This window comes from Cyrtonyx montezumae, unplaced genomic scaffold (assembly GCF_038088225.1).
Source record: "Cyrtonyx montezumae isolate F1298 unplaced genomic scaffold, pur_monq_1.0 scaffold_4, whole genome shotgun sequence".
Classification (NCBI taxonomy): Eukaryota; Metazoa; Chordata; class Aves; order Galliformes; family Odontophoridae; genus Cyrtonyx; species Cyrtonyx montezumae.
Genome location: NW_027072045.1, coordinates 24855420 through 24872266, shown reverse-complemented (window position 1 = coordinate 24872266; position 16847 = coordinate 24855420). Strand labels below are relative to the sequence as shown.

General features: G+C 38.6%; 1 protein-coding gene across 2 annotated transcripts in view; it reads left to right on the top strand.

Annotated features, from left to right (window-relative positions):
* The window catches only part of RHOBTB1 (Rho related BTB domain containing 1), a 43935-nt gene extending 35141 nt beyond the window's left edge, over positions 1 to 8794 (top strand). For both annotated transcript variants that reach the window (XM_065747051.1, XM_065747052.1), the window contains exons 6-10: positions 188 to 306; positions 2649 to 2799; positions 4419 to 4507; positions 5943 to 6048; positions 6531 to 8794. In XM_065747051.1, the coding sequence (XP_065603123.1) occupies positions 188 to 306; positions 2649 to 2799; positions 4419 to 4507; positions 5943 to 6048; positions 6531 to 6700 (635 nt within the window). In that variant the 3' untranslated portion in view covers positions 6701 to 8794. The remainder of the gene's footprint in view (positions 1 to 187; positions 307 to 2648; positions 2800 to 4418; positions 4508 to 5942; positions 6049 to 6530) is intronic.
* Positions 8795 to 16847: the final 8053 nt, after the last annotated feature.

Genomic DNA, 16847 nt, shown 5'->3' with positions numbered 1-16847 from the left:
CACCCAGTATCTCCCTTTTAAGTTTAAGGGTTTTTTTTTTTTGCTGAACTGTGTAAAACCCTAGGGTTATCTTGGATGAGGGAGAAGAGTCCTTGGTTAACAATGTCTAATTGATACATACATTCTTGAGGCACTTTCACTTTAAATGCAGACTTGCAGTATGCTTATTTCTTTGTTCCTACGGCAGATGTGACTTTTAAATTGGAAGATGGAACCATAAATGCCCACAAGCCACTACTGATCTGTAGCTGTGAATGGATGTCTGCTATGTTTGGAGGATCATTTATTGAGAGCTTGAACAGTGAGGTATTTGTCCACTTTTTTTATAGTGTTTGATTGATATAGGGGAATGGAAGCATCATTCTGTGGCTACTTGAATGCTTACAATAATCCCTGGAATTATATTCTTGGGAAAAAATAAAGAATAAGGGATGCTTTTTTCTTAAAAAAAAAAAAAAAAGGCATTAAGTTGAAATGCCTAGGAGGGTGACATATTTTCTGCAAGGAATGTGACTTCCTCCAAATACTGGAGCATGTGCTTAAAACCTGAAATCCTATTTAAAATACTAAATGTCAAAAAAATTAAATATGAATCCCTAATTTATTTGAAACAAGTTTTAAAGATTTGTGTATATTTATTCTAATAGAAACATTTCAAAGAATACTTGGGGCAAGAGACATTGATATAAAAGGAAAATATTTAAAAATATGGAGTATTAAACTAGGGATGAGAGCTGGCTTCACAGTACTTTGGCAGAAAGCTAAGCTGTAATTCTCTACTGCGCCGTCTTATTCTCTTGAGTAAAACAGCTACAGAGTACAGAAGACCTCAAAGCTTTGGATTAAGATATTTATATTGGGAGCTTTATATTTTCAGATGTCTTCCTGGTCTGTTTTTCAAATTCAAAACACTGCTAACATTTTTTTTCCTGTGTCATACTGTAACTAGGATTTTATATGAGGCTTGGTTGGTTTTTGTTTTAATTTTCTTAGTCCTTTTTTACCATGAAACTCTTATGAAGAAATCAGGTACTTAGTATTTAATGTTCTGAGAGGTTGTGTTCTGCTTTAATTTTTCTTGTTTCTTCTAATACATCTGTAAACAATTTCTTGCCTGGAGGCATGCTCAGCAAGTAGTTCATTTAAAAAAAAAGACAAAACACAGTTTGACTGTAGTTAGCAACACTTGGCAATGGAGAATATGCATCTGTTTTCTACCACCTAATTTTAATGATAAACTTAAGTCTTAGTTCATCTTTCCAATTTGAAATGTTTAGCTTCCACTGTGTAAAGTGCTCACTAATGACTTTGTAAGTTAAATGTGTAGATATGAATTTAATTTTCTTCTCCAATTGGTATACAAAAACAAAATTACATATTTCTTACTTATTACTTTTTCTGCACTTCAGGCACAACATTCTATAAAATCATTCACTGAGTTTACTATTTTCTGAATTAACGAAGTATGTAAATAATGAATGAGTTTCACAATTAGCACTTAGATCTGAACATTTTCCAGAGCATCTGATGCGCATAAGAGCATGCTTTAGCTCTAGCAAATCTGAGTTTGATTCCCACCCAACCAGACAGAGCTGGCTGAAGTCCAAGCCCCCAGAGTTAACACCTAGCTACGTGAGAATGATTAATTCAGTTCTAGCAGGAATTATGTACTGACTGCTTTCAAGATCTTCACAATACTGTAGTGGCTTCTTCAGTGCCAACATCTATTGAGTTGTGAAGATGTAAACTACAAACTGCTGATTAAAGAGATCAGCTATCTTGGGCATTGATTGCCACAACTTGAGACCCATGAGAATCAGTTTTGCCACAGGAAAAGACAAATGTTAACTGTGGTTGAGATGCTACAGTGGTAGGTTACAGTGCAATTTTCTTTTCTCTTCTTTTAAGGCATCCTTGTGGTGACAAAGATTTTAGGGTTGCATTGGTGAAATATTAAATAGGTCTTGTCCCAGTCTCAGGACTTAACGTTGCACAGTAGTTACACTAACTTACATGTGTGTCAGGAGAGGTTTGCATTTTCTTTGCCTCATTTCTTCAATTCTCAGTCCTTTCCCAACTGTCATTTATTTAGATAATTTGGTTATTTTGAATCAGACTGAGAAGGTCTTGGGTTTTGATTGTTGTTTTTCATTGTTTTTCTTCTTAATTTGGGGGTTGTGCCTTTTTTTGGTGGTTGGTTGGTTGATTTCTTATCCTTTCATTTCTGTTATTCTCAGATTCCCCAGAATATCCCTGCTGGTAGCAGATTGCATTCCTCAAGAAGTCTACCAAGGGAGGTCTGCATGGGAAGTGCTCTGTAGATGTTATTTCTAACAAAGCTGTCCATTTGTGGGCTACAAGACGTTGCCTAGATTTACTGTTTGATTTGTAGCCAATTCCAGTAAATTGGTACAATTGTCTGTATTTGAACTGACAAATAAACTGACAAAATGCCTGACTCTGGAGGTAAACTTGCCTGTTGGCAGCTTATTGAACCTGAATGGCAAATTCCTCTTTTGGAAAATATTTTCCTTATATTTCTAAGATGACTTGAGTAAAAAGGGACAGTGCAGCAAAGTGGCAGAAATGATACATGACCCTTATATGAAAAATCCTTGATTAATGGAAATTTTTTGTATCTTTTCCAGGTAGTTTTGCCCAACATAAACAAGACTTCCATGCAAGCTGTTTTAGATTACTTGTACACCAAGCAATTATCTTCCAGTCAGGAACTGGACACACTTGAGTTAATTGCATTGGCAAATAGGTTTTGCCTTCCTCACCTGGTTGCTCTAGCAGGTAAGAACTTGTGACCATGGCAATGCAGTGTCTTCTGCAGCAGCTTAAATGTGTCTTAATGATTTTGGAACACACAGGATTTTTTCACATGTTGAGGAAAATATATTTCTTTCCCTGGAAGGAAAATTATAGAACAACTTCATGTTTTTGCTTATGAAAATGTATTTATCTTCCTCTTGCCTGTTTTAGTTTTGTGCAAAACCATCTTGTTGAAGTATTTTGTTTTAAAAATGGGAAGAGTTAAACCTCTTTAGCCTTGATGCAATATCTGGTTTACAGTATCCATTCTGTTGTTAATTATTTACCTGGAAACAGGATGGACCCTGAACTTTTTGTTGTGCAATAAAGTGTTCTATTATACATTTCTCTTTGAAGAGGTTAACTGAACCAATTCAAAACTCATCAAGATGTCCATGGGTTTTTTTAGAAATATTGTCAGTATCTCCTTTTGCTGCCCAGGTGAGAGTTGAATATTTTGGTATACACATGGGTATTCAACCTTCATTTCACTAAAACTCATCTAACATTTATTTAGAGAGAAATAACAAAATAAGTTACTATTCTAGTTTTAAGATCAAGTCTGCACATCCCCCAGGCCTCTGGAACATATTTTTCTTTGTGTGTAACTTGCCTTGGCCATGTCTTCATAACAACGTCCAAAACTGTCAAGAGATGCACAAAGCAAAGCTTACATGTATTAATAGGAAATAAATTTTGCAAATTCTAACCACTTACCAAATCCTAGCTCTCCTTCAGTTGTACATCAGGAATGTGTATCTTGTCTTCATTGGTTGCGACAAAGTGTTTATTGCCTGATTATTCTTTTAGGAGGTTGAAGCATAAGCATACGTTTACTGTTAAGGATATTTCATTCTATTTAAATCTTGCTCAAGTAATTTTGAGCCCAAAGACTTTTGCCAGCAACTTAACCCTGAAGGGCCAAATCAGCTCACAACTCCCAGCAAACACTGCTGCCTCTAAAATGTTTATGCTTCTAGGAAAGGGTTAAGGTGAATCTCCTGAAGTAATGTCTTGAACATCAGCCCATGTTTAGATCCACAGTAACAAACAATCTGAGAGGGCCTGAAGTGAATTTTTCCTTGTTAGTGCTGCCAGTATGCTGTTGCCAAAAATGTAGCTATTATTTTTTTGGGTAGTACAAAAGCAAAGCTGATGTATTTTTCTAATTTATATTGAAGTTTGTGCGAATCCATTCTGCCAGAAGGAGACAGATGGCTGCTGAATTTTGTACTTCTACAGGTGATTATTAGTTGCAGGCTCATTTTCTGCAAGAGAAAGATAACAATTGTATGTGAGAACAGAAATGAATTATTTCAATTGATGCAAAGAGGAAAATACTGATATGGACTGTGCTCTACTATACTGAGTTTGTACCACTGATGTAGAATCTCCAGTCATAACTGTGAAGGCCACAATTTGACTGAAGTCAGATTTGAAGTTGCTTAGGCTGCTTAAGTTGAATGTGCCACTTGCACAATACTAGAGTTAATGATGGAAGAAGGGAAAGCATGGCTTCTTGGATCTTTGTTACTGATGGATGATTTCACCTTGAAATGTGACTGTTTCCCATGTGAGTGATGTGTTTTCTCCTGTAACAGAACAGCATGCAGTACAAGAGCTGACCAAAGCCTCTATGAGTGGCATTGCAATAGATGGAGATGTACTGTCCTGCTTAGAATTGGCTCAGGTTAGTGTGCACTGTTCTTTAAAGATGTTGATGTTTGTGCCAACTGTAGCACTTAGTGTTAGCACTTATTGGTTCTGATCATTACACTTAAAGCCCTTAGCTCTGAGAGTGACCGACAATATAACTGAGTTTTATTTTCTATTGTAAAAAAAAAAAAAAATTTACATTGGTTTGGAGATGAAATATCTGAAAGTAATCTGGAGGTAGTTTTGTTTCAGATAAGCGTTTTAATACTTCTTGATCATTGAGCTTTCAAGCTCTTCATTTTCATGGTTGTGTCACAGCAACTTGTCGTGTAATGAAGCAGTTTAGATTAGCAGAGGTAGCAAGTGCTCAGGTTCTTCTCCATTCAGTTCCTATAGATGTTTAGACCTATAGGGTAGCAGCAAAAGCTTTTATATTCTTAACACAGACTAGCTACTTGGTCCTTGGATAGCTCAGAGCAGGCACAAATATTGCTGCTTTCTGTTCAGACACATTTCAGTGTTTGTTGAGTCCCAGAAATCATGAAAACAGAGAACCCTCAACTCACAGTTCAATTGCACACCTCTGTTTTTGAAACAAAAGGAATGCTATAGCAGTCTCCCAGATAGAGTAGTACAGGCTAAAAAAAAAAATTATTCTTGATTTCACACTAATGATGAGTCTGGCTTCGGCTTGTTTTCAAGTCTGGAATTTAATATGCACCGAAATACAGCCGAAGCTGACCAGCATGCAGGACTTAAGCAGCTGCTGTCAAATTCCTCTCCTGCAATACCTTTAAACATTGCTGCAAAACAAAGACTGAACCTCCTTCAAGAAAAGGCAGCTTACTTCACTGGATTTTCTGAAGGGTTTTTTTTCGGTTGCTTGAAGACAGAAGTAGTAATTGTAACCACTGTTAAGATATCCTCACTGTCCTATACATGTAACTATGTTATGTTTATATCCTGACATCATAGTAGACAATGCCAAAATGGAAACACGTGCAGTGAAGCTTGTTTTGCATGACAGCTGTTTCTTCCTTATGACTGTAGAAAGCTTGTACTAGGTGTTGTATTGAGCTTTCATTAATGCTTGATTTTTGTCTGTGAAGCTAGGTTTACGGGAAGTTATTTCAAAGCAGGCGTTACAATAACTTATTGGTACAAACATAAGGGAAGAGTCAGATCCAGCATGTCTCAGGTTCAGTGGAACCAAATGTGGTTTGTGAGATGCTGTATATTCTAAACACCTATTTGTAAGGATTTGGGGCCACCATTTGCACTAGCGCAAAAGTGTGACAAGGGCTAGAACATGTAGAGGAGAATTCAGCCTCAAAAGCTTCCCTGTATACTTGTAAGAATGCTGCCAGATACAACTTACTGGGGATCATATTTGCTTTGGTTCTTAGTTGGGACTGCAGAAGGAATGATAACCTCAGGAAATGGAATAAGCTTCTTGTTTTTCTTCACAGTTTCACAACGCTAACCAGCTGGCAGCTTGGTGCTTACACTACATCTGCACCAATTACAACAGCGTTTGCTCCAAATTCCGCAAGGAGATCAAAGCTAAATCTTCAGGTATGGGCAACACTTCTCAGTTTTTGTAAGGTCTCCCCTTCTAGGACATTTAACAAAAAGATAGCTCAGCTGTGAGACTCATCCTCCGCACAGTTATGTGTAGCACTTATACTTTCTTTTAGTGTACAAAGAAGGGCCATGGTCATTAGCCTGATTTCTAGGCAAATGTTATGTTATTTACCTATTTCAGAGATGCTAAAAGGAGCAGAGCTATTTACAGGCCTCATAATTGAAGATAGGCTCTGCAAAGGGTTTGCATTTTTATACTTCTCAGGTGGTCTGAGACTTCTCAGGTATGATTGCTTTCAAACTCTTCACCCTGTAAGTAATGCGAATTGGGAAACTAGGGGAATTTCTGATACGCAAGCTAACACAGAGACTGGATAAATGATTAGCTACATAGTTTTCTGCAAACAATCAAGGCATTTCTGGGATTTGTGTAATTTATTGGTTTGTTTGGGGCTTTGTTTCTTTTTAATCAGATAATCAAGAATATTTTGAGAGGCATCGCTGGCCACCTGTGTGGTATTTAAAGGAAGAAGATCACTACCAACGAGTTAAGAAAGAAAGAGAAAAGGAAGATTTTGCACTGAATAAACACCATTCAAGGCGGAAGTGGTGCTTCTGGAATTCCTCTGCTGTAGTTGCCTGAACAAAGCACATAACTGGAAATTCATAGCCACTATCAGAAGTTAGTCTTCTTCTTAGAAATAAGATGCAGTATGAGTTTTCAGGAAACTGTGTTCCGCATGTGTGCATTTATTACTGTTAGGGTCAAAAGCACAAGCCCACTGAAAGTGAGCCTGGAACAGCTCCTCTAACTCATATGTATATTTTTGGCTAGTAAGAAGATAAATGTATACCATTATTACATTTCTTTTTATATAAAAAATAGTAGAGTATTAGTGTTTCAATCTCCAATTGGGAAATATTTTTATACTGTCTAGTGTATTTTGTTCAGATGAAATTCAGGATTATTGTTTAATTTTACAGACCACAGAACCATGTAGCAGCTTTGTATTAGATTTTAACTATTTTTACTACATGAGTACAGTGAAATAGACAATCCTCAGTCATAAGAAACAGCTTTTAGAGTATCTCATAAAAAGTCATTTTAGGAAAAAAAAATCAAGCTGCCTAGTATAAAAGTTGTTGTTTTTTAAACTAAGTACTGTACATTTGGTAATAAAATTAGATGGGTATTTCTCCTTTCTAAAGTAAGAAGTTAGAATAAGATCCAATAACTGCAAGATATGGAGTGCTTGATCTTTGCTCAGCTGAATAATAGGCAATATAAATTACCTGTTCAACTGCAGGCAAATGTATTTCTAATATTTGCCCTGTAAGTGCAAATAATTATGACCGTGAGCCATGTGAAATCCAGTGATTCTAAGTATTCAGAGGTTTTAAGTGTCTAGATCAAACAGGATATTTCTAAAACCATTTAGAAGGGCTTAATAATGTATACCTTTATGAGTATGGATATGAATACAGAATGCAGTTATACTGCTTGCATTTGAATTGCTGCATGGCAGTTACCTTGTTTGATGTAATCTCAACCATGCTGCCATTCCTCATGCCGAAGTCCATTTTATTTACTTCGGTGCAAGCAAATGGAAGGGCTGCAAAAAATAAGTTATCTAGTAATTATAGTCATTTGTAAGTGAAGAATGACCCTCACACGCTATCACTTCAGCTTGGCCCAAGTTTTTTGTAGCTTTTTCCCAGGTAGAACTCAAAATGGTAGGGTGGTTTTTATTTGTTTTGTTTTGTGTTTTTTGATTAGGTCATGTTTTTCCTCTGGAAATAGATATTCTCTGAAAGCTGGGGGCAAAGCAAAGGTAGAAAGGAGGGAATTTTGTGAAAGCAACGTAAGGAAAAAAGCCTCCAGTGTTTTCTAATATGCTGTTTATAACTTTTTATTAACTATTGCTCTAAAGCTGCAGTGTTATACTAGATTACATAAGAATGAAGCATTTTTAAAAGACCAAAAGTAATACATATAGATTATAGTACATACATGTGCAACCCTGCACAGTGTCTCAGGCAAAATTCTGTAAGTTAGGTATTGTATATTAGGTTTGTTAATACTTTTTGTGCTGGCATCTCAGCATACCAATGTGAAAAGCGTTGTTTTTATTTTCTTTATCTGCAGGCAAGGCAGTACAGTCGCACCCCCATGCTGTTGGTCAGGAAAGCCATATACATCTCTATCTATTTAGGTTTCAATTGGAATAACTCTGGGCAGGTGCTACTGCAGGGTGGTAGAAACTGCTTAGCATGGAATGAGATGCTGCTCTACATACTTTAAGGCAAGCAAGCGACAGATTCCTATCCCTATAACAGATTCATCACTGTACAGTGATGAAGAAGGGCTATAAATGATAGTTGCAAACACAGTCTCCTTACTTCTTGGTCAGTGATGATGGAAACTGTGGACAAGAAAGAACGAGAAAAGGTGTGTCAAGACAAAGGTGAGATAAGTATTGTCATAAAGCATTAGCCATTTTAAGTATTACTACTAGGTTTTACACAACCAAAGCTACTATATGATTGTAATTTTGCCAAACTAATGGATATATAAGTAAACCTGAGGTATATGCAATAAAATCCAGTTGTGCTAGTTATCAGCTACTATAACCAAGTGGCTGGTTCATTTGGTTAATGCTGTCTATGGCCTTCAATCTTGGTGGTTACTTCGTGTTTTTTATTTTGCAAAAAAGCCAATAAAACTGTTTAGTTACAAGTGGTCTCTCTTCTTTTTGAAGAAGCTCTCTGAATTCCTAAGAAGTTTGCCATGCTTTTTGGAGCTGTTTGTAAGCATTTGGCTGTGGGATCATACAGGGATATTTGCTGAGCTGGTATTTGCATGGAATATTAGGATTTATGGCTGGGAATATGACAGGGAAGTCATACAGTGTTTGTATGGGACAGGGATGGGGGAAGGTTGGTGCTTGTCACTCACTATTCAACAAGATAACAAAAAGTCTCCTGCCACTTCTCCATGTGGTTTCTACTGCTTAATTACCATGATACTACCCAAGGGGTATGAAACTAATTAGTCAAGACAGACATGGGGGGGAAAAAATTGCGGGTTAACAGCAGGAAATCCGTAAGGTTTTCAGTATGCTTTAAGTTTTCAACAGGGACTGTTTTTCCTGCTTTCTCACTACTGAGGTTGTTAGCCATTGTACACAATCACTTATTACCTGTGAGTGGCCTCTCATCAACCATGTCCTCATATACGGATATTAAGATTTATAATAGTTAGAAAGATAGTGCTCTTCTTGAAGACTGGTAAGATGTAATGCAAAGAGTGGCATTTATCATTTTTCTTAAACCATTTCAGCAATAGGAAGGACAATAAAGAGTAAATGCTTTGAGCACACCATGTACATTTGTTCTAAAGTGCTAACTTGCAAGAATGTTAGTATCAGCAATCTGTTATATTTTTGGAAGCAAATTTTCATTCAAGTTTGCCATTAGAAAAGGTCATGTCTCAATACAAAAAGCAGTGATAAAAACAAGAAAAATGCTTCTGATTAAACCAGTATCGTGGAAGGATCAAATCAGAATTGTTTCTCTTGGAGCTTTTTGTATGTCTGTATATGCATACAGATATAGTAAAAAGCATAGGTAAAATGCTCAATGATAAATATTTACTTGCATATAGACATTTAGAGTAAGTTGCATAGCTTTTGTTTCTGAGGATACTCAGCTTATTTCTTAAAAACAGCATTCTTCTGTTTGTTTTTCTAAGACAGCAAGAAATTCTGCAAGCAATTGAGGTCTGGCCTAGTGAACTCGTATCACAACTGCACATAGCACTCCAGGAGCCAGAAATTAAGCATTTTGTGAGTAATAATAAAAGATTGACCAGCTGTAATTCACTAATTTCATTTTCTGAAGATGTAGCTGTCCTTGTCTTTTAGTTAGATTAGGTTTCAAGGTGTGTCAAGGAAAACAAGATGGGATTAAATAAGTGGGTACACTAAAAAGGATTACCTCATAGAATAAATAATCCAGACAATTTCAGAGCACTGAAAGCATGATGGTGCCAGAGGAATTAAGGGAAGAGCGGCGCTGTAGTTTATTGGCATAATTCTTCATGAACTTATCCACAGGTATCCATCAAGAGCAGAGCAATTTATACTCTGAAGTGTTTAATTTGTAAAGTGTAGGGCTTTCCCCGTGTTCCTGTGACAATCACTTTGTACAGGAGATGCTTTAAGATAGACTCTAAGTAGGACTGATTTTGATACTCCAAGGAAATGGTGAAATATTTCAGTTCTTCAACTCTGAACAAGATTTCAGTTTGGTAAAGAGATTTGCTGACTTTGTCAGATTAAGTCATGGTTTTTGTCTATATTGTCCCCTTTTTTTTTTCCTGATAAGTCTTTTGTCATCAGATAAGCCAGCATTTATTTGTTCTTGGTTGGAGTCCATGTACTATGCAAAGGTATTCTAAGGTGGCTGTTTGCCACTCCTGAATTCCTTTAGACATTTGTTCTGTTGAAATGGTATACCAGTATTTGTATGAGTCTATTTCTCCTGCAGGTAGAGTTTCTATTGAAATCGATGAGCCACTCTTCAACCACACTTTGAGCCTTGAGTTGCCACCTGATGAATTTACACATTACCACTTGCCTTTGTTCCAGATCCACTAAATGAAATTTATTCTGTGTACTGCATGCACGTACAGGATGAAAGCATGTTAGCAGCAATAATCCCCATCCAGCAGGCTCTGCAACAGGATAACTCATTGTCAGCTAACATATGCCTTTGCTTGCCTTCAGGTAAAAGAAAATCTGTGTCAAGATTCATTTCGCATTAGCAGCCAGTGTAGTGAGACTATTGCATGTCTACACAAGGAAACTAAATCCCTCCCTGCTTCTTATGTGAAAGCCTTGACTGTTTTGGTAGAAATATAAGAAGTTTTTGGATTAAGGCTGCAGCAGGCTGTGAAGAGAACTTGAACATGAGATATGAGTTACACTAATGTATCTGAACAATGAAGGAAGTCCAATGAGAAGATACAATTCAGAGATAGCAGTTAACATAAAACCAAGTTGTGATGGCTCCCTTACAATTGTTCAGCCTTACTATTTCATTTGCTAAGTAGTCATAATCACTACAATGCCCTGCTGGGCTGTTTTACAGGTATAGACGTGCTCTCTTACAGGTTCTGCATGCCCCATATACACGCTAATGTGAAAACATTTTGTATTGCTGATTCATTTCAGATCCTTTCCCATACTGCACTGAAACCCCACCATCTGACCTTTGGCCTTAAAAGGAGCCCAGTACCACCCAGGATATCTATTTTTTGTCTTGTGGAAGAGTATTCCAGAACGGCAAGGTCTTACCCCAATATGTAAAGGATCTCTAGTCAGTCTCTGTTACCAGGACAGCACACAGCAGAAGAACAAAGTTCTCTGAACAAAGACCTCCAGGGATTGGCCTGTTCAGAGATTTCAAGGTAGAGAAATTCATTGGCTTCTGAAAAAACAAAGTCAGTCAGAAAGCGAGTTGCAGATGCACAGGTACAAGCAGTGTGAGAGCGTTCCAGGTACCATGTAAAGATTCTAGACTGAGGAAGGCGAGATTCCCTGTAAATACTAAACCTGATTTTCAGCTTTAAGAAAGCAGCCTTCACCATTAAATAATTAGTGAGCTGGGTGCCATTCCTCTGTATTCTACAGGTCCAAGTAGCCACTCTAGAATAGAGTGTCTCTTTCCAGCTCCTACTCTAGCTTCTCTGAAGCTTAGATAAGCAGCCAGCTGATGTCACCTCACAACAATGATCTTTTATTTTTGGCCTTAACATTAAAAAAAAAAAAATTCTTCATTTCCCAGGGGAATTATTTTTGTTTTAAAGCTGCAGAATAGGCATTACTAATACTAGGAATGCCACGTGCTTAGCAGTCAAAATACCCTTAGAGGTTAAAAAACAAAACATGCAGCTTCTTGCAGATTCTGCAGGAAGAGCTGCACTGGCTTGCTTCGGATGTGATGTAGGGTCACTAGTTTTGCAGTGAGTAAGAGACAGCTCTCTGTAAAATAACATAAATCAAATGCTTGCACGCTCATTATTCATCTGTGGAGAGTATGATTTGTCTCTGCTTCCCAATAGGATTGGGTGCACACTTTCCCTGCTTCTCTCAGACTCGCCTGCTGAGGCAGGTCCTCTCTAACTTTGATCCCATTTGATTTCAGCTGGTTAAGGGCAGAATAGCTGAAGGATGTTGAAGTGATGTGTGACCCACCAGAGTGCATCTCTAGAAGTCTCTGTGGTCCGTGGAGAACTGTAGCCCTCACAGCTGAATATACTTCTCATTCTCAGATTACTAATGATGGAAAATGAATAGCAGTGATGATGAGCTGTAGAGACCAGTGTCTGTACTTCTCACAGCTTTTATATCCTATGGGGAATTTGTTTACTGTAGTCACAGCAAGGTTTATTTCCTTGAAACTAATTTAAGATAGGAAGAATAAAAAATAAAAATGACTGCTATGAAAGGCTTTTCAATAATTACCCAAGGACTTGCTTTATTCTCTTAGGCATGTCTCTCATGTGATAGACTACAATGAAAGTTCTGATGATCAGTACAGGTATTGCTGGAATCACTTTATCTTAACTGTTAATCAAACTTTGTAGCTGAGGAGTGGGGCAAAGAGAACGGTGTCTTACTTTATGATCTCTAACAGACTATGATTCACTACCTACCACCTCTTTGCAATTTACTGCAATAGGTGACGTTGGTCTGAGCTTGCTGTAGGGCTCTAGGGAAGGGTTCTGCAGCAGTACAGGGAGCAAACGTGTCATGTACCTGTAAAAGGTAGTTGCAGCTTTTGCAGAAAAAACCTATAGGTGCAGCATTTTATGACCTTGCTGTTCTTATCCAGCTCCATGGCTTTTCTTTTTAAATAGGAATAAATACCATGGAGACATTCCTCACATTCCCAGTCCACTAAATACAGATTATACTCACTCCAGGATGATGACCTTTGAATTAGAGCTACATTCTCCCCTCGGGCTTCAGAAATTTGTTCTCTTAAGCCTTGGTCCACAGACACCAAACAGAAATCCAGCAGCTTTGCATATTGCACTCCCTGTCCATCTGAGCTGGTTTAAGTCTTCGTCAGCCAGGCTGCCCGTGTAGAACAGTCAAACTGCAAAACTCACCATGTGACACTGGGGATGCAAAGATCTCACACGAGTTTACAAGAAATCTGGAATGGCTAACGGATTAAATATTTATTGATGCTAATAAACACATAAACAGTATGCCTGACTGAGCAATTCCCTGAGTCAAACAAATGCTGGGAATCTTCAGAAGAGGTAACGTTAACCAATCCCATTATTCCTTCTCTAGGTTTCAGAGGCAGTGCAAAGAGATGCATGCATCCTTGGTCTGACCTAGCACTGCCATTATCTATGCTCTAAAAAAAAGATGGGACAAGGGATGCAAGCATCAGAGGGGATCTTTTCCCATCTGTTCATGTTGTTCTTTTGCAATAAGCCATCTAAAAGGAGTGTTTCCCTGCCATATTTGCAGAACATCTTTTATGGTGCAAGCTAGATTTCTTGATGCTCTACTAGTGACAGCAGTCCCTGTAGTAGCAAGTGCCAATAATAAACCTAGGTGGCACTGATGGCAGCACAAATGGGAGAAAAAAAATTGCTCAGCTGCATTTTTTGCAGGTTAACGTACAGCCTTTACTACCACCTGCACTGAATAGCAGTATTGCTCATTCACAACACCCTGGCAGACTGGCATTATCCAACTTTCTCTCTACCAGTGACAGGAGTCCATTGTTCTGTAGCATGCTTCTCATTTCCTGGACATTTATCCCAAAGCTTTACCATACTGGCTCTTCCCTTTGGAGCAGCAGAGTTGAAACACGAGTGGCTTTTCCAGGACAAGCAGTGCTTACCTCTGATCTCCCTCCTTTTGGTGTACAGCTAGTTATAATTGAGGTTCTTGAATGGATTGTTAGGTATGAGCTAAGTTCACAGCTTCATCTACTGCTATTTCCTTTCAGGGACCCATCTAAGTAAGATATCTTCTCTTTGAATTCCCTTTTAGCCTTAACTGTAACACACAGTTAATAAAATAAAGCCACATTTTTTTCCCTTGTCCATTCACAGTTACAGTGTCATCTTCTGATTTGACAGCATTTGAGCGAATGCTAATCAAGTCAAAAAACATTTGATCTTTGATTTTCAAAAAACACTTGATTAGCACCTGACATTCAATGAATATGTTTTTCTGTTTTACTTTTTAAACACAGGCTACGTTTGGACATATCACAAAAACAGTGATTTCTGCCAGCCTGTTTTCTCTGAGTAGTCTGCATATTTGCAGAAAATAGCATACACTGGGAAGCCAGAGGGCTCCTCAGGAAGAGGTAGAAATCTTTTTTTGCCTGCTAAGAAGGCAGTCATCTGTATTACAGTAAGGGCAGTGTTCAGCCTGGGATGGAAAAAAAATTGGCTAAGCCCAAGCTTACAAAGGGTGTCAAGGGTATTGAGGAATAACTGAGCACTCATCTGCTATGGCTGTTCCTGTGACCCACCCTAGCTAAGCTCCAATCTCCATGTAGTTTTATTTGCTACTTTCTGTCCCGTGCAATGTGCAGAGCATATGAGCAGTCTGGGCTTTTATCCGGTGTCAGTTCAGGAGCTCTTCTCTTACCTTCTCAGTCAAGAGGAAAGTGGGAAAGCAGTGGGATCCTGTGTCTGTGGAAGATGGTTACTTTCTTGCGGTGTTCCACGTAAAGAATAAGTTCATTAGATGAGGCCAAATCCATAAAGTGCCTGCTGCTGCTTTGAACACAGTAGTCAACAGCAGGCATCATCTCCTGGGTGGAGATAGACCAGTCCTCCCTGGTATGTGTAATGAATGATGAAACCTGTCCCCAGAGTTTGCAGCAAATGCCAGTCATTATTTTAGATGATGCTAAATAACAGTAAAGCACAGTATGAATAAGGTATCTGTCAGAGATGTTAAAGTGCCTTGAATCACATAACTCTAACCAAGCGCGTAAGCAATATGCTAAATTCAGTGTTGTCACACACCATCAACTATGCTGCACTGTTCTTTGAGTGGCTTTTTTGTCTTTTGCTGACTTCCGCCACCTCACTCCAATTCTCAGTTCCAGATAGATGGTAGAGGCCTGGCATCTTCCCTGCAGTGGGAGCAGGGAGCAGTGTAGCAAGCTTGGGCATTGTGTGTGATTAAAGAACACTCACATCAAAGTAAAGGGGAAACTTAGTTCAGAGCAAGTACTATCATCATGCAGAGATTCAGGTAGGACAAAGTGAGGCACGGTCAGAGCTGCCAGCCTAGGCCAGCCCTTATTTGCCTGTGACAAAGAAGGAGCAGCTCCTCCTAGATGGGCTGATAGCAGATTGCAGTCACACACAGCACACTGCTCCATCTACTATAAATGCCTTTTGGGAAATACCCAGGTTCAGGTGAGGATTATATTCATACTGTACATATGTAGTGCCAGTATTTAATTGAAGGCTCAAGGCTTAGGGAAAACACTTGCATAAACATTGTCAGTACTAAGCTGGTTATCAAGAAAACCACTGTTTTTCCTAAAAATAGACTGAGGATATAAAGTTCAGGGAGAGCAGCATCTTTCATCCTTGCCCTGTGTTAGTGGCTTACTGTCAGTGCAAACTGAGCCCTTGAAAACATGATGCGTAATTCAATGTCTTTTGTACTAGGGGGAGGAAAATGCTAATATTTAAGTTAGGCTCTACAGAAGGTGGTAGATGACCCAAGGATGAATTTAGATGCATAGTTGCCACCCCTAGAGTATTCAGCCACATTTGCTTTAGCTTGAGAAGCGTGCTTGCAAGCCTCGTGCATGCAAGCAGCTTCTATTGCACAGCCACCTCTGACCTCCAGCTGCAGGAAAGCACTAGAGCAGCTCATTAAGCACTATCACAGGTGAGCTGCTAGGACAACCTTCATACTCACTGCATTTGGATGCAAGCCAGTCACACAGATGGCTTATTTTTAGCCTTGTTTTCTCCTGAGCAGTACGTATTAGAGCCTATCTCACAACAATTCGACCTTTGCATAGCTAGCTGCTGCATAGCTTTGTGGGTAGTTATAAGAACATCCACATTTCTTGATAAATTAGGTTATTTTCTATGTTTTGGGGTTCTTCACCTGCCTGCTGGGGGTTTTTAAAGGTTGCCAGAAACAGGACACAGGAAAAGTGTCAAGTAAAATGTGTTACAGCATCAGAAGTGGTAAAATAAAAGCTGAACAGATTGTTGGAAGTCTGATTCAAGCAATAGGAGTGGCTAATTTGCAGCATTTCTGTAGTATAGCATAGTGCTCTAAAAGCATTTTAGTAAGATTAATTAGTTTAGCACTATGACACCGTTGTGAGTTAGGAAGATTATACCACTGAAAAAGGAAAAATGCAGTAGATAAATGTACTCCGTAGAAGCTAATTGAAAGAACATAGGTTGCTTCAAGTGTAATATTTCCTATTTATTTCCAATAGATACAAAGAGCACAACAGCACTGCTTGATAGAGCAAATTCTCAGCTACAAAACACAATTTCTCAATATAGTCCCCACCGTTAGCTATGCATTTTTACTAGCACTGAACAACAGCCTGCATGCCACACTCATAAGAGTTTGCACCAGCAGAGATGACCCTCTGTCACTATTGCCACTGCTGACACATAGCACCCCCTGCCTCACTGTGCTGACATCCACTGCTTGGTCTCCAAAAGACATTCAGCAAATATTGCACATCAGTGGGCC